The sequence below is a fragment of the Mytilus californianus genome, unplaced genomic scaffold, assembly GCF_021869535.1.
Source record: "Mytilus californianus isolate M0D057914Y unplaced genomic scaffold, xbMytCali1.0.p SCAF_5, whole genome shotgun sequence".
NCBI lineage: Eukaryota > Metazoa > Mollusca > Bivalvia > Mytilida > Mytilidae > Mytilus > Mytilus californianus.
In genome coordinates, this window is record NW_026262701.1 from 17,238,497 (window position 1) to 17,262,989 (window position 24,493).

The 24,493-nt window shown below is 32.9% G+C and overlaps 1 protein-coding gene across 4 annotated transcripts in view; it reads right to left on the minus strand.

Annotated features, from left to right (window-relative positions):
• Window positions 1–2,083: 2,083 nt before the first annotated feature.
• Window positions 2,084–24,493, minus strand: part of LOC127701050 (H(+)/Cl(-) exchange transporter 7-like) — a 68,100-nt gene continuing 45,690 nt past the window's right edge. For 3 of the 4 annotated variants that reach the window (XM_052204827.1, XM_052204826.1, XM_052204825.1), the window contains 12 exons: window positions 23,848–23,908; window positions 22,918–23,059; window positions 21,972–22,065; window positions 20,614–20,792; window positions 15,794–15,970; window positions 15,392–15,477; window positions 13,151–13,268; window positions 12,436–12,504; window positions 11,428–11,514; window positions 10,344–10,427; window positions 6,196–6,276; window positions 2,084–2,557 (listed from right to left, as the gene is read on the minus strand). In XM_052204827.1, coding sequence (XP_052060787.1) covers window positions 2,459–2,557; window positions 6,196–6,276; window positions 10,344–10,427; window positions 11,428–11,514; window positions 12,436–12,504; window positions 13,151–13,268; window positions 15,392–15,477; window positions 15,794–15,970; window positions 20,614–20,792; window positions 21,972–22,065; window positions 22,918–23,059; window positions 23,848–23,908 — 1,277 coding nt within the window. In that variant the 3' untranslated portion in view covers window positions 2,084–2,458. Of the gene's footprint in view, window positions 2,558–6,195; window positions 6,277–10,343; window positions 10,428–11,427; window positions 11,515–12,435; window positions 12,522–13,150; window positions 13,269–15,391; window positions 15,478–15,793; window positions 15,971–20,613; window positions 20,793–21,971; window positions 22,066–22,917; window positions 23,060–23,847; window positions 23,909–24,493 lie in introns of those variants that run through there. The other variant, XM_052204828.1, reaches the window with a different exon arrangement.

Here is a 24,493-nt window from a genome sequence, read left to right on the forward strand (position 1 = left end):
ACAATGTTTCAATACCTTTAAATCATCTTCCTACCGTCCCGCGTACAGGTAAAATTTGACCTTCATCAAGTCATTGTGTAATATGGCAAGGCGTTAGTCATCTGTGGCAAAACATTGGCAAGCGATTGGCATGTCAAATGCCGGAAGGAGCACTAGCAGCATAAGTAACAATTTCAATGTTAACCACACCGTCATTGTCAGACTTTTACAACGTCATGTTGACACAGGTACTGTAAATGATAGCCCAAAGTCCGGAGGACCCCGTTTTACTACCCGTCGTGATGACAGACTGCTTATTCCTCGTGATAAAGCCAACCCATTTACTACTGCCCCGCAGCTTAGTCACCACTGGCCTCTAAGTGGTCGTGTTAGTGTTCAAACATTGGTCCGTCGATTTCACAGAGGCAATCTAATGGCACGTCGTGTAGTCAAGAGACCTGTCCTAAAAGCCAGGCACCGTTTAATCAGGTTCTAATGAGTTATGACCATCGACGCCGACACATGAGAAGCTGGCAAAAAAAACATTGGTCAGATGAGAGTCGGTTTTTGTTACGACCAGTAGAATCCAGAAAACGAGGTTGGCGGGAAAATAAAACTGCCTATGACCAATTCAACATTTGCCCAAAGACTGCATTCGGTGCTGGTAGTGTTACAGTATGGAGTTGCTTCTCATACCGTTGTAAGCTGGGTGTGCATATTCTGCAGGGTAACATGAACGGACAGACGTACAGGGATTTGGTGCTTAGACACATCGTAGTCTCTCATTTTGATAATCACCCACTTGCGTCAAGACCTTTGTACATGGACGACAACGCTAGACCACACAGGGCAAGGATTGTAACAGCAAGAAGCCATTGACACATTGTGACACTATCTTTTGGCCTTCCATGTCTCCAGACATGAACCCTATCGAACATGTCTGGGATGCCATTGCCTGAAATCTCAATCGCAGAGATACACCTTTGCAAAATCTTGGCGATTTCAGAGTGGCAATTGTTAATGAATGGAATAAATTTCCTCAACTTAAGTTCAGAAGGCTTGTACAGAGTATGAGACGCCGTGTTATGGAATTGTACCGGAAGAGAGGTGGTTACACATCCTATTGACTCAAATATTGACATAAAATTTGTCGAACATACCAAAGATTATTTGTAGAGAATGTTAATGATATTGGGTGATTAATTGTTGTAAAAAATAAAATCACAGTGGAACTTAAATTCCGTTTCATATTTGTGTAATTTGCACTATTTCTATTAATGCAAAATTTAAATGCATATAACCTGCATAAGTGACCAAAATTGATTTTATGGTTTGTTTATGGTATATGTTAGTAAAATTGCTACATGAATCTTATCTCTTTTTCGAGGAATAACTGATTTTTTTAAATGAAAAAAAAATCGATGCAATAAAAATAGGTGGTGCTTTACTTTTGGCGGACTGTATATGTTGCTGTTTTATTGATGTATTCCCAACATCTTCAGTTATGATATGATGATAACATATTGACACAAAAGTTGCATGTAAGGTCATTGTCAAACTTCAAAACACAGATTAATTCAAAAACCCTAAAAACAGATATATTAAACTAAATCATATCAATTAATAAATAAATTAACTGTGTCCATGCATACACATTATAATTATATCCAAATTTATCAATGATCGATATGAACTGAATAATTTTGTGCAAAATTCTAATACTGATATTTTAACATACCTATAAACTCTTAAAACTATATAGGACATTCTTAAAAAATATAGCAACAAAATGTAATACTTTAAACAGACACATCAAAACATATAAATAACAACCTAACAAGACTTAACTAATATCTTATAAACAAAGATTCAATTTATCTGCTACAACGACATTAACAACGTTCATATGAATATTACCATGATAATATTTTCTTACGACAAACATCTATTTGCAATTATCTTTCTTTAGAACACATTACTGTTTGCTATTCAAATATCTAATTGTTAAAAAATTATATTGTTTCGCAATTTTTTTTACATTTTCTGGAAACATGCAGAAGTCCCCCCCCCCCCCCCCCCCCCCCCCACTCCCACCTCTCCTCCCTGCCCAAACTATAAAATTAAGTTTCATACTATACATTTTCCTTTCAATCTTATAATAAGACAACTGAACTTTTCAATGAAAAGTGATAGAATGATTAAATTTTTTTTTTAATTCACATCTTAACCATTTTAAAGTGTTTTATTGATCTTAAAATAAATTTTGATCACTTGAGAGATATAAATACTTTCTTAAAGGATTTCTTCTTTAAAATATTTTTCAAATATGTATATAAACTTTCTTTCATTATACAGTTTACACAAATAGGAAAATAGGAAATCCTCAATGTGTATGTTTCATGCAGTATTACATATCAACAACCCAATAGCCTATATAATATTAATTTGATAAACAAATATAATTTGCCGTCCTTTTTTCTCAATTGTCTTGTATCTTCAGATGTTCTATTTTGACCAGACCTCTTTTTGTACCTGCTCTAAATTTGGCTAAATCTTTTCTTGTAATCATCCCTAAAGGCTGGATATAAAATGAAATAATTGATTACTTGATGAAGTTTAACAAGAGTGCACATGCTGAAATGTCTCACCTGCTTTACTGATCATGATTGAATTTGATGTTGAAAGTTTTGAAAATAAAGGTTTTATTTATACAGGTATCATAAAAACTTAAAGGGGCATTAACTACAAGATATAAAAAAAGAAATGCAAATATGATTTTTTTTGGTTTAATCATTAATGAAAGTGAAATAGTGAAATAATAATTCGCTTTTAGCAGCCAGTTTGGTTCAATTTTGTCAAAATAAGCTAAGAAACATTGCTGATGAATTATTCACTTGCAAGTGAATAATTCGACCTCATTGAATCCATATTCATGTGACCTTCAATTTAACCCCTTAGCTAGAGATGGGTTACACATGAATTAGGCGTGTTCAGTTATTAAAAGGAAAAGAACATCAACATTGAAAGTGAAACAAGGGTAAACCATTTGATTGACTTTTTTTCAATCCACAAAAACTCATTCTTATGCAGGTAAAAACGATGATTAACGTATACTTTTAATCTATGTTATAAAATCAAACAGACATAGAAAAATCCAATTGCACGAGTTCGCTATCTATTTATATCTATATTTATGTTTATATCGGGTTATATAACCGTCGGCAGTCTTCGGATGTCACTTCGATAGTTAGTTAGAAATGTCTAGACTAAAATACACACAAAATGCTGACACATATTATCGAGCCCATGCATTGTAAATTGTTTATTTTAGACTTTTTATAATTTGGATGTATGTTTAGTATGTTATAAATCAAACATGAGAATTTGAGTCAAATTGGTGAACATGAATTTGACAGCTAATGTTCCTTTAACATGATCAATGAACTATGAAAAAGAGGTCAAGGCATATTGATTTTTCCCAAACAGATTTGTACATCTTACAATCATTCCATACAGCAAAAATAGTTGACCATGCCCAAAAAATCAACATTGACCAATGAACCATGTAAATGAGGCCATGGTCAGAGGAACCCTACTAGAGACATGTACACCTAACAATCATTCAATTCACCAAATATAGTTAGTTGGCTTACTGCTTATAGTATTAGAACAAGAGTGCACACACTGAAATGTCTCGCCTTCTTTACTAATCATTGATATTATGTTGATAGTCCTAAATATAAAGCTTTATTACAACTGTCACATAAACTTAACATTAACCAAGTAAACTAAACATTGACCAATGAACCATGAAAATGAGGTCAAGTTCAGATGAACCATGCTAGGCAGGCATGTACAGCTAACAATTCTTCCATACAACAAATATAGTTGACCTATTGCTTATAGTTTAAGAAAAACAGACCAAAACACAAAAACTTAACACTGAGCAATGAACCTTGAAAATGAGGTCAAGGTCAAATAAAACCTGTGTGACTGCCAAATAGATCATAAAATATTTCCATACACCAAATATAGTTGAACTATTGCATATAGTATTAGAAAAAAAAGACCAAAACTCAAAAACCTTAACTTTGACCACTGAACCATGAAAATGAGGTCAAGGTCAGATGACACCTGCTCGCTAGACATGTACACCTTACAATCATTCCATACACCAAATATAGTAGACCTATGGCATACAGTATAAGAAAAACAGACCAAAACACAAAATCTTAACTGTAACCACTGAACCATGAAAATGAGGTCAAGGTCAGATGACACCTGCCAGTTGGACATGTACACCTTACAGTCCTTCCATACACTGAATATACTAGACCTATTGCTTATAGTATCTGAGATATGGACTTGACCACCAAAACTTAACCTTGTTCAATGATCCATGAAATGAGGTCGAGGTCAAGTGAAAACTGTCTGACGGGCATGAGAACCTTGCAAGGTACGCACATACCAAATATAGTTGAACTATTGCATATAGTATTAGAAAAAAAGACCAAAACTCAAAAACTTAACTTTGACCACTGAACCATGAAAATGAGGTCAAGGTCAGATGACACCTGCCCGCTAGACATGTACACCTTACAATCATTCCATACACCAAATATAGTAGACCTATGGCATACAGTATAAGAAGAACAGACCAAAACACAAAAACTTAACTATAACCACTGAACCATGAAAATGAGGTCAAGGTCAGATGACACCTGCCAGTTGGACATGTACACCTTACAGTCCTTCCATACACCGAATATACTAGACCTATTGCTTATAGTATCTGAGATATGGACTTGACCACCAAAACTTAACCTTGTTCACTGATCCATGAAATGAGGTCGAGGTCAAGTGAAAACTGTCTGACGGGCATGAGGACCTTGCAAGGTACGCACATACCAAATATAGTTATCCTATTACTTATAATAAGAGAGAATCTAACATTACAAAAAATCTTAACTTTTTTTTCAAGTAGTCACTGAACCATGAAAATGAGGTCAAGGACATTGGACATGTGACTGACGGAAACTTCGTAACATGAGGCATCCATATACAAAGTATGAAGCATCCAGACCTTCCACCTTCTAAAATATAAAGCTTTTAAGAAGTTAGCTAACGCCGCCCCCGCCGCCGGATCACTATCCCTATGTCGAGCTTTCTGCGACAAAAGTCGCAGGCTCGACAAAAACTGACCAATCAACCATGAAAATGTGGTCAAGGTCAGATGAATCCCGATACTGTAAACCAACTAATTTGTGTGAGCCATTTATTTTCACAACTTTGGCGAGTAGAAAAATAACGTGAATATGTAAAACTTGGATTTTTCCTCATTTATCTACACCAAGTAAATTTGAGAATCGTGAAATTAAATCGCTGCGAAATGGACTTGAAAGGGCTAAACGCAAAATAAAGTATCCGCGGAAATAAGTTGGTTTATAGTATATGGACATGCGAACCTTACAATCATTTCATATACCAAATATAGTGGACCCAATGCTTATAGTATCTTAGAAATAGACTTATTGTTTGTTCTTATGGTGTGCTGTTACACCACTAAATCCCAGGTTAGGGGAACCGCAAACATATATTACCCAGCCTGCATGTGCCTGTCCCAAGTCAGGAGCCTGTGATTCAGGGGTTGTTGTTTGATGCTGTATATCATATTTGGTTTTTTCATTTATTGTTTTGTACATAAATCAGGCAGTTAGTTTTCTCGTATGAATTGTTTTACATTTGTCATTTCGGGCATTTTATAGTTTGCTGTGCGGTATGGATTTTATTCATTGTTGAAGGCCTTATGTTGACCTATAGTTGCTTACTTCCATGTCCTTTGGTCTCTGGTGGATAACTGTCTCATTGGCAATCATACCACAACTTCTTATTTTTATATTGACCACGAAAACTAAACATTTATATTAATCTATGGAATGATGTCAATGTCGGTGAATCTTGTATGACTGACATGTAGACCTTTTAATGACTCTATAAACCAATTATAGTTGTTCCATATTTCATAAAAGCGAGAAAGTGTCTCAGTAAAAGCAAAAGCTGAACCACAAAAATGAGGTCAAGGAGGTTAAAGTAGTGACAAATTCTTGTATCCAGGGCAGTTGTGTGATTTTTCAGCTGTGTCCAAATTTGAAATATGTGTTTTATCCGCAAAATATTATAGGTATAAAATTTCCCAACAAAAATGATTTTACTTACAGTCAATTTATCATCTGTTACAATTAAATGTCTCAATCCTAGACCTCTGAATACATTAAATACTTTTGGCAGAGAAAATGTCTGGAAAATAAAAGTTAATATTAAGTCAAGAAATCTTGACAGTGATTGTCACCATTAGTTTTCTTCTTTCTACAGAAAGTTGAGAAATGTTCGAATTCATGAGATAACAAAAAGAATATGATTTTTGACCGTCAAACTTGACCACCATTTTGTCGTAAGTAATAACAATGTAAAATGTGGAAAGCTATTGTTGAATGGTTTTGAAGTTATTGCAAGAAAACAGTTGGAGTGGACAGTTGGGCTTAAATCATATAATTGAACAGGACAACATTTCTGCTGTTGCAAAAGTAACTAAAATAAATAATTGCACCATCTGGAAAAAAAAACCAGTTTATTTTTTCAAGGCAATTTAAATTACATGTGTAACTATCTAACCAAGCACTAGTACTGTATTATAGCAAACATTATTGGAAGAAAACAATAGTTTTCCTATCAGTTTTAAAATAGGCTTTGCATTACCTAAATAAAATGCTTCGCTGGGCGCAGCTTGATACGACCGCAGAGGTCGAACCCTGAACAGTTGGGGCAAGTATGGACACAACATTCAAGCTTGATACAGCTCTGAATTTGGATTGTGATTAAATATTTGACACAGCATAGGTTTCTGACACAGAAAGAATGTGGTCTAAGAACTTCAATTTTTTTAATTTACCTATTATGGTCCAATGTCCAAAATCAAAATACATGGTTAGATTCAGCATATCAAAGAACCCCATATATTCAATTTTTGTTGAAATCAAACAAAGTTTAATTTTGGACCCCAACTTGGACAAACTTGAAAACTGGTCCCATAATCAAAAATCTAAACACATGTTTAGATTCAGCATATCAAAGTACCCGAAGAATTCAATTTTTGTAAAAATCAAACTAAGTTTAATTTTGGACCCTTTGGACCTTAATGTAGACAAATTTTAAAAACGGGACCCAAAATTAAAAATCTAAAAACACGGTTAGATTTGGCATATCAAAGAACCCCAATAATTCAATTTTTGATGAAATCAAACAAAGTTTAATTTTGGACCCTTTTGACCTCAATATGAACCAATTTGATAGCGGGCCCACAAATAAAAAATCTAAATACATGGTAAGATTCAGCATATCAAAGAACCCCATATATTCAATTTTTGTTGAAATCAAACAAAGTTTAATTTTGGACCCCAATTTGGACCAACTTGAAAACTGGGCCAAAAATCTAAAATCTAAATACATGTTTAGATTCAGCATATCAAAGAACCCCATATATTCAATTTTTGTTGAAATCAAACAAAGTTTAATTTTGGACCCCAACTTGTACCAACTTGAAAACTGGTCCCATAATCAAAAATCTAAACACATGTTTAGATTCAGCATATCAAAGAACCCCAAAAATTCAATTTTTGTTAAAATCAAACTAAGTTTAATTTTGGACCCTTTGGACCTTAATGTAGACCAATTTAAAAAACAGGACCCAAAATTAAAAATCTAAATACACGGTTAGATTTGGCATATCAAAGAACCCCAATAATTCAATTTTTGATGAAATCAAACAAAGTTTAATTGTGGACCCTTTTGACCTCAATATGAACCAATTTGATAGCGGGCCCACAAATAAAAAATCTAAATACATGGTAAGATTCAGCATATCAAAGAACCCCATATATTCATTTTTTGTTGAAATCAAACAAAGTTTAATTTTGGACCCCAATTTGGACCAACTTGAAAACTGGGCCAAAAATCTAAAATCTAAATACATGTTTAGATTCAGCATATCAAAGAACCCCATATATTCAATTTTTGTTGAAATCAAACAAAGTTTAATTTTGGACCCCAACTTGGACCAACTTGAAAACTGGGCCCATAATCAAAAATCTAAACACATGTTTAGATTCAGCATATCAAAGAACCCTAAGAATTCAATTTTTGTTAAAATCAAACTAAGTTTAATTTTGGACCCTTCGGAACTTAATGTAGACCAATTTAAAAAACGGGACCCAAAATTAAAAATCTAAATACACGGTTAGATTCGGCATATCAAAGAACCCCAATAATTCAATTTTTGATGAAATCAAACAAAGTTAAATTTTGGACCCTTTGGACCTCAATGTGGACCAATTTAAAAACGGGGCCCAAAATCCAAAAACTTAATACACAGTTAGATTCAGCATATTAAAGAACCCCAAGAATTCAAAAATAAAACCCCATTGAAATTGATCAAGAAATAAGCAATTTATACGAAGTATCTTCTTTTGCACAATACTGTGCAATTGAATATTTCTTGCTATTGCGCAATACTGTACAATTGACAATTTCTTGCTATTGCGCAATATTGTGCTATTGGTAATTTCTTGCTATTGCGCAATACTGTTAAATTGAAGATTTCTTGCTATTGCGCAATACTGTGCAATTGAAGATTTCTTGCTATTGTGCAATACTGTGCAATTGAAAATTTCTTGCTATTGCACAATACTTATTATATAATTTACACATCCTGTTTGGTGTGTATCTCCTACCATATCATTATTATTTGCTTTTAAATATAAATCAGAAATAACCAACTTAAAATGGAAAATTTTAAAAGAAAAAAAAAAGAAAAGAAAAAAAAAAAAAAAATCCCTCCCCCCCCCAATTTTTTGAACCCCCTTATGATTCATCACCCCCAAACTCAATCCCAGCCTTCCCTTTGTGGTATGGTACCTTGCAGTACAATTTCAGAGAGATCCATACACTTGAACACAAGTTATTGTCTGGAAACTAGAAAAATGCTTATTTTTGGCCCCTTTTTGGCCCCCAATTCCTAAACGTTTCGGGCAATTACCCCCAAATTCAATTCCAACTTTCCCTTTGTGATATGGAACCTTGTAGTACAATTTCAGAAATATCCAAACACTTACACACAAGTTATTGTCATGAAACTAGAAAAATGCTTGTTTTTTGCCCCTTTTTTGGCCCCTAATTCCTAAAATTTTGAGGCAATTACCCCCAAAATCAATTACAGCCTTCCCTTTGTGATATGGAACCTTGTGGTACAATGTCAGAGAGATCCATACACTTACACACAAGTTATTGTCTGAAAGTTACAAAAATGCTTATTTTTGGCCCCTTTTTGGCCCCTAATTCCTTAACTGTTGGTACCATAACCCCCAAAATCAATCCCAACCTTCCTTTTGTGGTATTGAACCTTATGGTGAAATTTCATGGAGATCCATTCACTTAAACTAAAGTTAGAGTGCGAAAACCAATGTGTCTTCGGACGACGCCGGACGACGCCGGACGACGACGACGACGACGACGACGACGACGACGACGACGCCAACGTCATACCAATATACGACCAAAAAATTTTTAATTTTTGCGGTCGTATAAAAATCTGTGAAAAAGACCCTTTTAAGATATTATACATACATATCCAGAGTAGTATGTTTGTTGGAAACTGATACACCTCCCAAAAGCAATTTGAATTTAATGAAGAATTGACACGCAATGTCTTGCAAAGTATACCCCTTCTTATTACAGACAGTGATGAAAATTCCATATTCAGTGGGTTTAATATAAATTCAAAGTATCATCAGAAGTGGCAGATCTGAAAATCACTTACAAGGTGCAACACAATATTAAAAGGACCAAATATAAAATCATTCCTTAATACAAATGAGTAAAATATGACAAAAGTCATACAGATGAATAGAACAACTTCAACAAGTCATTAGAGTATACCACTCACTCCATGATTGGGTGTATAATAGTATCTACAAGGATGTCTTAGGCCAAGTGTATTTTTTTACCCTAGACATTGGAATGGGGCATATTAAAAATCACGAAAACTGAAGATCCTCTGATATTAGGATTATTTAAACATTGCATTAGAATATCAAAGCATTTAATAAATTTTAGAGAACTTATTAACATTAATTTTTAAATATTTTTTTTAATAATGGTGGCCTAAATTTATAAGTATAAATCAATGGAGATGTGGGGTAGATGCCAATGAGACAGCAACCAAAAAACAAAAATTATCATCTAGATGGCAACATATATGGTCCTCAACAACAGACAGAAAAAGTATAAAATTGCACACTATTTTACTCTACCTTCTCAATGGTGTGTGGTGTGGGGTTATAAAATGGTCTAAGATCTATCATGTAATTTCTCTCTTCTTCAGAAATGGCTATATCCTAAATAAAACATATGAAAATGTATTACTCATATTTTATGAAATAAAATAATTGCTTAAGTATAATATATTATGGATTATTATTCATACAATATTAAATTCAATGAAGACAAGAACTTTTTCAAAAAGATAAAACCCTTCAATAACAAGAACACATTTGTTTTAAAAAACAAACTGTTGACACAGAGATATGTCTCACCTGTCTGCATAAAATTCAGAAAAAAGGCAATCTGAAGAACAGCAACATTGCTAATTAATTCAAAGTCGCTGAAACATGAACTAGCGGGTAGGGCCTCGAAATGGTCAACAAACTGAGATGTACAGACAGTACTGTAACTTTATATAAAACATCGTTGTCTATTTCAAACAGTTTCTATCGAACTAACTTAAGCAGAAAACTTAACATTGAAAGTTGCTAATTAATTCAAAGTCACTGGACCATGACATAGGGGCAGGGCCTCCTAATAGTCGACAAACTGATATGTCCAGATGGTAATGCAACTTTACAGAAAATATGATTGATCTATCCTATCAAACTAACTTCAGCAGAAAACTTAACAATTATTGACAATGACGATAATGCTGCAGTCACTGGAAAAGCAATACCTATGTCTCACCTTCCACGACCGAGACAAAAAAACAACAGATCTACTCAAATATGATGTATTCATAGTATCAACTGCAAAATATGTCAGGTTCTTTAATGTCTACAATATAAAGGATTCAAAGAAGGTCTGATATTCTGATTCATGTTTACTACCTGCTCAGTAAAGCTTTACAGAGGTATTTCAAATGGATTTTCAGAACTATACAACCTAAAACCTTTAACTCATGGTTAAAATAAATAACAAACTATAATTCATGATCCAAGAATTTATACAAATTTCAAGGAATCTGCATTTTTATGTTACACAGAAACACTTCAACAGTACTGGTTTTAAAGAAAAATCACACACACTGAAATGTGTGAAATACCAACTGATATGACTTTACAAACTTACTTTTATTTTCAAATACAGTGGATAAAAATTTCTGAAATCTGCTATGGTAATACTTTTTGGTTGCGGAAGCCCTTCTGGAGCAAAAATCTGCAAAATATGAACTTAAACGTGAGTCTTGCGATGCATGTAAATGATTTGAATAAGTGGTTAAAAAGCTACTTACATTAGGACCTATTGATGTTATTCTGTTACATTTTGGCTGAAATAATTTGTGAGTTACAAGTAGACTCAGATAAAATTTAAAACTGTGAAAATCTGTGCAAGTTAGTGGGAATTATGTCTAGCCTTTTTTCACGATGTGACTTAGATCGTGATAGTGGTGGAGTGAGCAGCTGAGACGTTCAGTACTCCATCCTTTTACCCTATTTCAAACATTACATTCCTTTATAAATGATGCTGACATCAGAATACCCGGTATATAATGAAGCTTGAAATAGGAACCCATTCAGACAGCTTGTCCCTACCACTAAATACATAGTAAAAAATATTTACCTCACATCTTTCATTTGTATAAGAACCCTAAGGATTAACTGGGGTATATAAATATGGTCAACCCCTGATCTTCTCCTGTCCTGCAGTAAAACCTGGCTGAACTGGAAAGTCCATTTGGCAGTTTTGGATGTATAAATATAAAGCTTAGTCTGGTAGGAATGGAAACATTAAATCTTATGCCCCATATAGGGGTAGATCCAAGCTCTCTGCAAGTGTTAAAAGCCTTACAGCAATTCTCTGAGGGGTCCATAAGTGGCCTGTTGCAAGGCAAAAGTTTTGTTCCTATCCAAAATACCCTCATTTTCAAGTGATAGACTAAATTTCCCATCCTTCATGCTGATCAATCTACTGTACAGAATCTACCTATTGTAGTAATTGTAAATTTGTTCTCATCCTTAGTACTCAAGAAATATTTGCCACTAGACGTCAAGCAAACAACAATCAATCAATCAACCATTTGTACAAGGTTTAATTTAATACCCTTATATCTTAGCAGTTAAACATAAGGATACTTACTTTTTTCTTCAATATAACTATTAACTGTTCTCTTAGTATCAAACCTTTTAACTTCACTCTGCCAGGCTCCTTTTAAATTATATAAACTAAATAAACTAAATTCTGTAAACCATTCATAGGAAAATGTTTTATGAAAGACAGAATTAGTTATGTTATTTCACAAGTATGAAGTTCATCATCAAAATCTTGTTCTTTTTTCTTATAATGGAGCATGATCTGCTTACCCTTCCGTAGCACCTGAGATCATCCCCGATTTTGATGGGGTTCGATTGGCTCAGTCTTTAGTTTTCTATGTTGTATTTGTATTCTATTGTTTGTCTTTTGGTTTGTTTTCGTTTTTTGTCATGGCTTTATCAGTTTGTTTTCGACTTAAGAGTTTGAATCTCCCGTATCTTTCATTTCTGTTTTTCAGTTATGGTCATAGTTTGCCCTCTGTTCTCTTTAGTTTCCACCCCCACCCCCTCATATGAAATGACAGTGATGATACATATACAGAAAAAAAATATTCAACCCTACCTACAAACTATTTCAACAGAACAGCATGGTTTTTATTTTAAATTACTAATCAACTTGAGATGAACCTATGTACACAGCGAGCTATGACTATGAACTGATTAGTTCTCAACTTACACATGTAGTCAAAGGCAGATATTCTATGATTTCAATTACAAACAAAGGAAGAATTATTGCTATACAACAAACAAATATGACTTACATCTTCTGGTGATTCTGTTATGGGGAAACCACACATATTTTCTGTCTTTAATATATCTACTATTTGACCTACTTTTTCTTTTGGTCTAAACCCAATTAATGGTGACGCCATTACTTCACTGAAACAAAGAGTCATGCATGTCTTTAAGTACTATGTACTACGGTGTTTATATGCATGTATCACAACTCGTTTGCTATGCTCGTGTTTGTTGTGACGTTTTGGATTTCAATGAACGTAATCTATGTATTACTGGTAAATTATTAAGTCAGGGATTTCCTTACCCAAAATTACTAAAAACCTTTACTAAATTCTTCATAGATATAAAGATTTGGTTTGGAAGTTTGGTTGTACCTGTAAAAAACTTATTTTTAACGGGATAGCACATCTTAATTTTTACGGAGATGTTGTTTACCGAGCCCGCGAATTTAGATACGATCTGGGTAAACTTATTCTAAAAGGTTACAAATTCAACACTATAATTAGATCTTTGAATATTGTTTTTATTGGTATTAATATTGATTTTGTGATCAGATAATTAAAAGCAAACTAAATATTATTTCTATATACATATGCACATTCATGGCTCTATAATCTGTCGATACCTGTATCTTGGCATTACACAAGGTCATGTTTTTCTCTGACTGTTAATGATGTCTTTACACTAAATCCATTTGATGTTGGATGTGTACTGATTGATATTTGAGTCTTAGATGCATGATTTTTTTATTAGTTGTTATTGGCTTTCAGCTGTCATTAACTGTGAGTACTCTCAGATCTGTACTTAGTGTCTTTTTGTTGTGGGGATGTATAAGTACCCTGCCACATCCACTCTGTGTTTCTGTTAGAGGATTTCTACTTTGTATCAATCTGATGAGTTAAGCCCTTCTCAACTGATTTTTATAGTTTATTCTTATGTTGTACTGTTACACCACTGTCCCAGGTTATGGGGAGGGTTAGCGCGTCTTCAAACTAGTTCAACCCTGCCACATTCTGTATGTGCCTGTCCCAAGTCAGTAGCCTGTAATTCAGTGGTTGCTGTTTGTTGCTGTATATCATATTTGTTTTTCATTAATTATTTTGTACATAAATCAGGCCTTTAGTTTTCTTGTTTGAATTGTTTTACATTTGTCATTTCGGGGCCTTTTATAGCTGACTATGCGATATGGGTTATACTCATTGGATACCTGTCATCTGACCGGTATTCTGCAGGTGACACCCGTAAATTTCACCTCACACACAGGATTTTTTAAATACACGTCGGGTCGTTAAATAACCCGGGAATTCGAAAAAATTACCCGTTTTCACTTGGATTGTTGAGCCTTCAAACTTTTTAATTATGAAATGATAGATTTCATGAGTGATTTTCCTTTGAAATACCGGCAAATTCATAATCCTTCCTCAGTTCGGAAGTTCAACTGGCTGTGTAAACTGTCAAATTAAGTGACCCATTAAGTGCATGGCTCCACTTGACAGCTTTGGTGTCAAACACACTGTTAATTAACACCAACTACCTTAGCATAAGGTCATAAATAATTCATGTATTTCAAAGATGTTTGGCCAAAAAGTTTTAGTTGCTCCCCTTTTTTGCCACTATTCACAGTATACTCCTTAAATTGATTTTTTCAGAAAAAGATTAAATCTTAGGTAAATGGAATGCAAATACATATCAGAATATTACTTAAAAATGATTTTTTCTATCTTAGAACAATTAGAAAATTATTATTTTGAAAATTATTTTTTTCAAATCTACTTTCTTGAAATGTTCTAATATCAGCTACTCTCAAAAGGATTACTAAGCAAGATATATATAGTAATGCTGTTAAACACACAAAAAGACTGGTGACATGTGGGTGACATAAAAATAATGCAATAAAAGGGGATATGTCTTGGCTTCAAATAATACAGTAACATGCATTTATGTATGAATGGTTCATAAATGCAATGAAGAATTAGAATACTGTTCGATTTAAAATATAAATAAAATGTCCCCTAAATACTTAAATTCAGCTGAAAAAACTTTGTACGCGTTATGACCTGAGATTTTGTTCTTCAATGCAGGTCATGACCTGCATTTTCATTTTCATAGGTTGACAGGTATGTCATTGTTGAAGGCTGTACGGTAACCTATAGTTGTTAATTTCTGTCATTTGGTCTGTTGTGGAGAGTTGTCTCATTGTCAATCATACGACATCTTCTTATTTTTATAAGACAAACCTCAACTGGAAATCTGGAAATACATACCTTGCTCTGATGTCATCCACTAATGGTGGGGCTTCAAATGGTATGATAGGTATACCCATAACTTCTATATTCATATCATATAGACCCTACAATATATCAAATGGTATGATTGGTATACCCATAACTTCTATGTTCATTTCAAATATCTGATCCACTTTTAAAATTATTAGCACTTGTGTGATCAAAAGTCCACAATAAATATATATACATATCTGATATTTACAGTCATTATAAAATCATTGACCCTCTTTCAATTCACAAATATCATCAGAACTCGAGATCCAAATGTTGTGAGTTGCTCATACTTTAGAAAGTTATGAATTCCATGACCCACTTTGAAAACCTAAGTATAACACACTATCATGATTGAAAGTTCAAATAATATATGTCTTTGATACTTACTGTCGTAATAAAATCCCCAACCCATTTTGAAATCATAAGCACGATCATGATTGGCAGTCCAAATGATATATCTCCTGTACATTCTACAATTATCACAGTTAAACTGATCGTTGTACGTAGATTTCCTCCAATCTGACTTGCCGCTCCAATTAAAGCATACTTCCCAAAATCTGCTGACTATAAAAATAGAAATATTTTTATCGAGATATTTCAATGTTTTATTTACAAAGACCTGAATTACTGAACTTGTGGAATAAATCTTTAACAGCAAGGCTCATAGTATTGGCAACTGTTAATACCTGAACATTAAATAGTATTTGACTGTACAGTTCAGAGGCATTTATACAATATACAAGCTTTTAATAACAAAAATTTAAAGTTAAAATGTATAAGATTCCATTCAGTTGTTTCCTTTATGTGTATTCTAACAGTTTAGACCAATTAAAATCATAAGTGGAAGTATTGGGTAAATGCCAACAGGACAGCAACCAAAAAACATGTAATGTATAAGTAGACATCCAGGGCTTATCATATGACCTATTTTATTAACACTTTAACACTGGAGAAAACTCCAAGGCTAGGTTATTACAAAACAGTGTTCCAATGACTAACCATTAGGGCATATTTTTTCGATTAAAAATGGAAATAATAACATTATCAATTAGTCAAATTATTTACAATTTCAAAATTTAATATTTTTTAAAGGAATCAATTGAATAGTGAAGATTTATTTTCTTTTTGAAAGTTAGTTCTTCCTATAATTTTATATATGTCAATTATAAGTAAAAAGTGTCCTGATGTTAAAGATAAAAGTGACTGTTTTTTTATAGTTTGTTCTTATGTTGTGCCATTAAACAATGGTCCATGGGTAGGGGATGGTTGAGTCTACAAACATGTTTAACCCCATCACATTCTTTATGTGGTTGTCCCTAGTAAAGAGCCTGAAGTTCAGCGGTTGGCATTGTCTATCCTATCTGTTTTCCATTTATTGTTGTAGCATTAGTGAGATAGTCATGATAGTAAGTTTTCTCAGTTAAATTGTTCACATTTTGTCATGCTAGGTTCTATTAAAGCTTAATATCTAGTATGGGTTTTGCTCAATGTTGAAAGCCATACAGTCACCTAAAGTTGTTACATCCTTGTCCTTTTGTTTCAGGTGCATTTAAATTTGTCCAATTGGCAATCATACAACATCTCATTATTTCTATATAGACTACAAAAATGTGAAATACATATCAAGATTTAAATTTGTATCATGTAACATTATTATTAGTATGGTAAGGAAAGTGAAGGTCCATGCTTCTTACAAACAATTCCAGAAAAATTTAATGCTAAAATATTTTCTTGAACACAAAAACAAGAAATGCTTTAAATGTACGTTCAAAGAGTAAAGGTTATAATAAAAAGTGTTGTGATGTCAAAACTAAAAATACATCAAGTGTAAAAGAATATTAAAACTTAATTTGTGGTTTTTTTCAAGCACATGAATTGCATCAAACTTAATCAATCTACAAAACAAATGTGAAGCAGTCAAAGCAGTCTTCAAAAGAATACATTAAAACAATGAGATTTGATTTAGGAGAGTTGAGAACTCACGATATTAGTCTTCTTCTATAATAAATACAAGATTAAGAATGGATTTGTTATTGTAAGGAAAATATATATATAAAGAAGTATGTATGCCTTTGCTGATCTTTCCAACCTATTTTTTTCTCCATATCAATACTGACTTTTAATAATAATTTTGCAATGTGACATGAATTTTATTCTTCCAAGATGTAAGAATGACAAAATTCAAAGAAACACAAAATTTAGATGTGATCACTAGGCTAACTAGCCATAACTGAACTTATTTCAGGTTGCAACCTGTAGCTTACAAACAAGTGCCGTGACCTATGCTTTTCAGTATATTTTTGAAAATAACACATATAAACTACATTTTAGCAAGGTAATAAAAAATTTCTGTCTTTATTCTAGTTACACCCATACTTTCTTAAGTGTCAATTATGGTAAAGTGTACTGTATTGTGACTTTTAATGCATAGTTTTATTTGAAATATCAGAAGTTGATACATTTTGTTAAATGAATAAGAATATGAGTAAAATGAGATAAGTCTTGCCTGTACCAGTATGTAATTTTGAAAGTAGAATGCAAATTTTGAAGTTTTAACATGTGAACTGTGTCAAACTTTAAAAGTCAATTGACCATTAATTTACTGAGGGGTGGGGTCAAATTATCTCCATGGAAATAAGATTTGCCAATGCGTATACTACTTCCTAACAAATATCATTGGCTTACCATAAGGGCTTCCCCTTAAAAGACCTTATTTAAAACTCTGCACATATACTACAAAAGTTCAAATTACATGGAATATGACTAAGGGGGCAGGGCCAAATGATCTCCATTGAAATTAAATGTGTAAATGCTAATACAATTGCCTACCAAATATCACTGACTTCTCACTAGTGGTCCTCCTATCAGAGACCTAATTTTAGAAGCCACTGATGAGCACACTTAAGTCTTGCCTATGAGACTTTGTTGAGGCGAGACAAAAGTTACATGTACATGTATAAACAAAGATGGGTACAGAACTTAGAATGTTTTGAAACATGTACATTTTCTCTATGAAAAGGTAAAACACATGTATAAATGTGTGAACACCATATGATTGTTTGATTCATGAACCCCTGATTACAAAACATTGTAAACACAGCCCCCCCTGTGTCAATTTACCTGGGCTGCACATGGTATTTGTGTACTGGTGTTTTTTTAAATATTCATTTGATGTCTTAAAAAAAATCACAATTTTCCCATTTTTTAATAGTCAAAAGTACAAAACCATGTGAGAAAAATTGTCCAAGATTCTTAATACTATGCAGAGAGAATAAACAGTGAATTATTCATTACTGTGTAAGGAAAGTAGGGAATCACATCTAGTCAAACAGAGAAAAACAGACAAGGCATATAACTTACTTTATCTTTTGTCTGGAACAATAATAAAATTTCTGATGAATGCTGTTGTCATAACCTCTTAAGAATACTGTCGATTCATTTTAGTTCGTGGAATAGCAATTTTCATTTAAATTCATCGGTATAGATAAAATACGAATTTAAATGTTCAACAAAGCGCAAATTTTCTAAAGGCTTAGGTTTGTATGCAGACTTTTGCAAAACAATGAAATAAAATATCTATGAAAATACAATGTTTCCTCAATCCACGAAAATTGGTATCCATGGAAAATAAATGAATCCAAAGTAGATAGTTTTCAATAGAAGACATTTCTTTTAAATAAACAAAAAAGTAGAGGAACTATAGCAGCTATAAACTACAAACCACATGAATAATACTAAGCTATACTAGTCTTCATCTCTGATTTCTGTTATTTGTCTTATCTATTACAATTATCAACAACATTAAATCAAACATTTTAAAACCTTATGTATGCATACAAACTTAAAAGGGTTGAGCAATAACTAAACTAATTCAAACAATTACATGTTCATTTGCCTGTCTCAAGTTGGGAGCTATCAATGGATTTTGTTGCCTCTTATTTTTATTTATATCAAACATTTGGTTTTATTGTCAGGTATTACGCTTTGTTAAATTTTCCCTAGCATGTCTACAATAGGAGAGATTAAGGGTTTGTCATTTAGTGTGGGTACTTTTCCATTCTTCAGATGTCTATTTTGATCAACTTGGGTTATTGGTTTGCTGTCTCAATGACTTTTGCCTCACATTTTCTTATATATAAATGAAAAACGTTTTCATGCTCAATATTAGTTATTCTTTTGTGGAAAAAAAATCTTATCAAACTTTTGTCTTTAGCATTGAACATTTTGGTGCAACATATTTTTTTTTCATATAAATTTTTTTTATACAATTTGAATGAGGTCTACATTAGGGAATTTAATCCTGAGTAAACACTAGATACAAAGCTGAGAAAAGAATCAATTGAAAAAATAGTTTCTTTTTCTTATTTCAGATGTTTTTAAGAATCTATCTTTTTATCATAGGGTTAAGTTACAGTTACAACATATCATAAGCTTATTCTATACCTTATAACAAAAGTATAGTTCTAGGACACAGTGATTAATCTAGGCCTAAAACTTATATTCTTTAAATTTATATAACTCTCTTCCCTTTTCTTAAGAATCAGAATATTACGTAAAGAGTAACAGCATTCAAAAACATACTCAGATCATTCTGTCTATTGAATTAGTGTGAGCTTACCTCCCAGCCATTAGATGATTGCTTGGAAAACATAAAGAGTTATCTCACACATAACAAACAAAATTATTGACAGTGTCACGACAGTATCACCTGTTAACAAACTCATCATAGATACCTGGCTGCCACAACCAAAATAAATAATTATTTTAGGAATAAAGGTTCAAAGTTCACATCTTCCTCAATTTAATGAAAATTTCTTTCCCTTTATACTCTAATTTTTAGTAGATAACAATTTATATGATTCATTTGTTTTCCCATATATAATAACACGAGCCTTTTATTTCACCGAAATGTCCTCTACTGAGTGACATACAACTCACTCATTCAGTTATGTGCTCAAGATAATTGTCAAGTTAATTTCCTTCTATTGTCATGATTGTGTTTTTTCGCATTTGGTATAACAATAATATTTCATACAGTTCCGTCAAACCATTCAACCAAAATATGTACATCTATATATAAGAACTATTAAAACAACTTTAAACAATTCCCATGATCTAAAATTTCAGGTCAAAACTAAGTTAAAAGAATAAAGATAACAAATAAAATAATACAATTCTGTTACCATAAGCAAGTTATATATACTTACCAAATGAGTTAATCCAGGAAGCATATCAACTACGCCCATACCCACTAACCTCCCCCATGCAGCGCCTGTTGCTAGAGATGGAATGAAGACACCACTAGATACACTTAGACCATAGGTCCAAACACTCAAGAAATAAAGAACTACAGTGAATACTGCTAAACTGGCTGCACTGTGGGACTCTGAAATGTAAATATGATAATGAAAAAAAAATTACCACCTTTGGGAATGTATTCTCTCTTCCGTGGACATTTATCAATCTTATGTTGATACCAACACTTACTATTCAACAATTCATCATCATCAATGTTTATAAAATAAATTGATGGGAATATACTAAGAGGTTAAATCTACATAAAACCAACAAGATTTTGACTTGGAAAGTTTATCCCAGCTTGACCTTTGACCTCTAACTTTAACTAAATATATGATATGCTCTTCCAGCAAAAACAAGTGAAACTGCTACTGATGATACCCCCACCCAAATATTTCGGTAAACAGGAAGTTGTTGAGCGATGAATCTGAAAATGCATCACACGGTACAGCTGACTTATTTAAACCCTGAAACCAAATTTCAGAAATCCTTGTATTGTAGTTCCTAAGAAAAATGTGAAGAAAATTTTCAACTTAGCTATCATATGTAAAATGATAAAAGTGTTCGGTAAACAGGAAGTTGTTGAGTGATGAATCTGAAAACGCATCACACGGTATAGCTGACTTATATAAACCCTGAAACCAAATTTCAGAAATCTTTGTAATGTAGTTCCTGAGAAAAATGCGACGAATTTATTCATCGGACGGACAGGCAGATTGACGGATGGATGGACTGACAGAGGTAAAACAGTATACCCCCACTTTCTTAAAGCAGGGGTATAAAAAACAAATGCATCATCAGTCCTCATTTTACATACAGTAATGATTAACTTTAACTTAAAATGATTGGGCCAATAATCGTGCCACCATGATTCAGATTTATAACACTAAAAATTTGTAGTTAGAAAACTAAATATAATTTGACTTCAAAAAGCATGCATTTAGTATTGTCCATATATACTGACTAACATACAATGAAAAATGATTTAAAAGTTAAACAACCCATGAATTTGTGAAAAATAGTTCAAAATCTTAATGATGATATTATTATATTTTTGCTACCCCTTATCACATAAGATGAACGGTTGTTACTTAACATCATTGAGCTGAATTGAAAATTAAAAAAGTATATGCATGACAAGGGTGTTCAGTATGCAATATTAACAGACAGATACACACAGACTCCAAAGACAAAAAACTTTATTGCTGAGGGATGAAATGGAGAATATCTTACATTTCCAGCAATACATTTCATGGCATTTGCTTACCATATGGATCATGAAGCAGTGCTTTCAGACAGCCTTCTGGTGTGTTAAGAAACAGGTTAGATAACCCATGATGTTGACCTGGTTTACAGTTCATCTAAAAAGAAAACAAAATGACATTGATCTCTCATTAGAAATGAAATCATACAGAAATTAATGAAGAAACAGATGCCCAAGCTTGAAAATATACAGACATATCTCAAGAAAGGCGAAAATGACGCCACCCAAATTTGAACTTGACATTGTGTATAAGTTTAATAACATTTGGTTGAGGCAAACTAAAGTTAGAGAACGGAAACTAATTTCGGGACATACCTATGGACGGACGTACAGACAGCCAAGGGTAAAACGTAATGCCCCCTCCGCCAAGGTGGGGTCATAAAAAAGCATTTTTGTTTGATTTACAGACCAAACTGAAAACTGGCATGTCAACAAGGGCTCTGCTTGCACATTGGTGTGTGAGGCAAATAAACAAATAATTCATACTCCAGGAATAAATTTGGAAAAGCATGTTATGCCTAAACATCAATTTTTGTTGAAATCCTAGCATAACTAAACGTATCTCAAAATTTGTAATTTTCTAACTAAATTATTTTAATTATAGTTTTAACTGCAATATAGTCTCCCAATGTTCCCCAAAAAAGTGAAAAACGTACATTCAATTGAAGCACAACAACTATACAAATTTCATCTGCATCCTATCCTCACTTTTGGGAGTTTTTACATTTACCAAAATTGTTCCTCATCCTCAATGTGGGCCCTTAAAAGCCCCTCAAATGTAACCTCTCCATCATATTCAATTTTCCCAAGAATCTTTCTCAACAACAGACTGCTTATTATCTCAAACACCATTATGCCTTGAAATAAGCAAATGCTGGTAAACAACAACAGCTAAAGGTACATAAACATTTTGAATTAAAACACAACAGTACTCTGTATTGATGATTACCCTTGCTGTTACAGTGGTATTTCCAAATGGTTTTGTTGCTGTACAGTCATCTACACCAACCATCAATATAAAGGCCAATAATGCAGATACCATAGCAACAACGCCTGCCTCTATTACCTTCAGCCATTTCTTTCTTATAAACCTATTGAGAAAATATATTTACATCAGATATATATAGATTCTACCACTGCATCAAGTGTGATACGATATTTATCCACTCGAGACAGTTAAATTTTCAAATTTAAAACGCGAGGCTCGCCGAGCGTTTTAAATATTTAAAATTTAACTGTCGAGAGTGGATAAATATCGTATTACACGAGATTTGGTGGTGGAATCTGTTTCTCTAATGATTTTAAAACAATATGCAGGCAAACTTATTCCTTCTTTTTGAATGATCTGCAAAAAGATGTGTTCTTTCTATGTGACGTTATCAGGAATGGTCGCCTTTTTTCATGCCGTCACAATAGGAAATTCAGAGGAAAGCAAGAAAATTCGACGTCATAATCAGATTTCAACCAATGAAGAACTGAGATCAAACGAACCACACGTTGATTAAATTTTTTTTATACAATGGGTGCAGAAAGGGATAAATTGACGAAGAATTAGAGAAACTTGAGTATGGAACATTAAAATCTGAAAATCAAAAAAGGTCTGCAAATTGCTGGAATTGTTCTGTAGTCATAAGAAGTCTTTAAAATCTTAAAAGGATTGGTCAACTTGCAAAGAAGATCTGTTGGTTTGAGTTTTCACTAGTTTCTTTTCTAACGATCATATATATAGAGTAGAATTTCAGGCCATTGCTTAGCTATAACCATTTTTTTCTGCCGCTTGTCAATTTATAACAAATTGGTTAGTTTTGTTTTCAGCAAATTGGGAAGACTTAATATTTTGAAGTTCTTTTTGTCGCTCAACCAACACTTGGTAACTTACCTTTGTCTAAACACTGTTAGTTTGTAATTCAGAACAACAAATGAGGCACCAAGTAATCCACCTGTAGATATATAGGTATAGATTCTTTAGAAATAGATGAAATAAATATGTTGGGCATAAAATTTTAAGATAAACATTTGAAAGTCAAAACTATAAGTAAAAAAGCATATTTTCAGAGTGCAATTTAGCTGTAAATTGTCCATCTCTAGCTGATGTCTGGGAGGAATTTTTAAATGTTTGGAAAATGAAATTAATATACAATCTTCACATTAAAGACCAAGTCCTTGTTTAAAAGCTTTCTTAATTCCAAAACCAATCCAGAATTACATCATATTTTACATTGTTGATCAACCATTAGATGATGAAATGGATCAGTTTGACTAAATTTTAGTACATTTCTTATTCTCATAGACCTGCTTAATTACCATGTGACAATGTTTCTCACTCCCTTGTAGTTCTTGTTCAGAACTTAACCTGAGTCTTTGATGAAAAAATTGTGTTAACCCAATTTTTGTTCAGACTTTTATGAATGCGAAAGTCCTGTCTGCTGAAGAAATATCCTACTCCTATGACAAATGGTTACTTAAATATAGAACTTAACATAAAACTTAATACAGTAACATTGCATTTAATCATGAAAGATTCA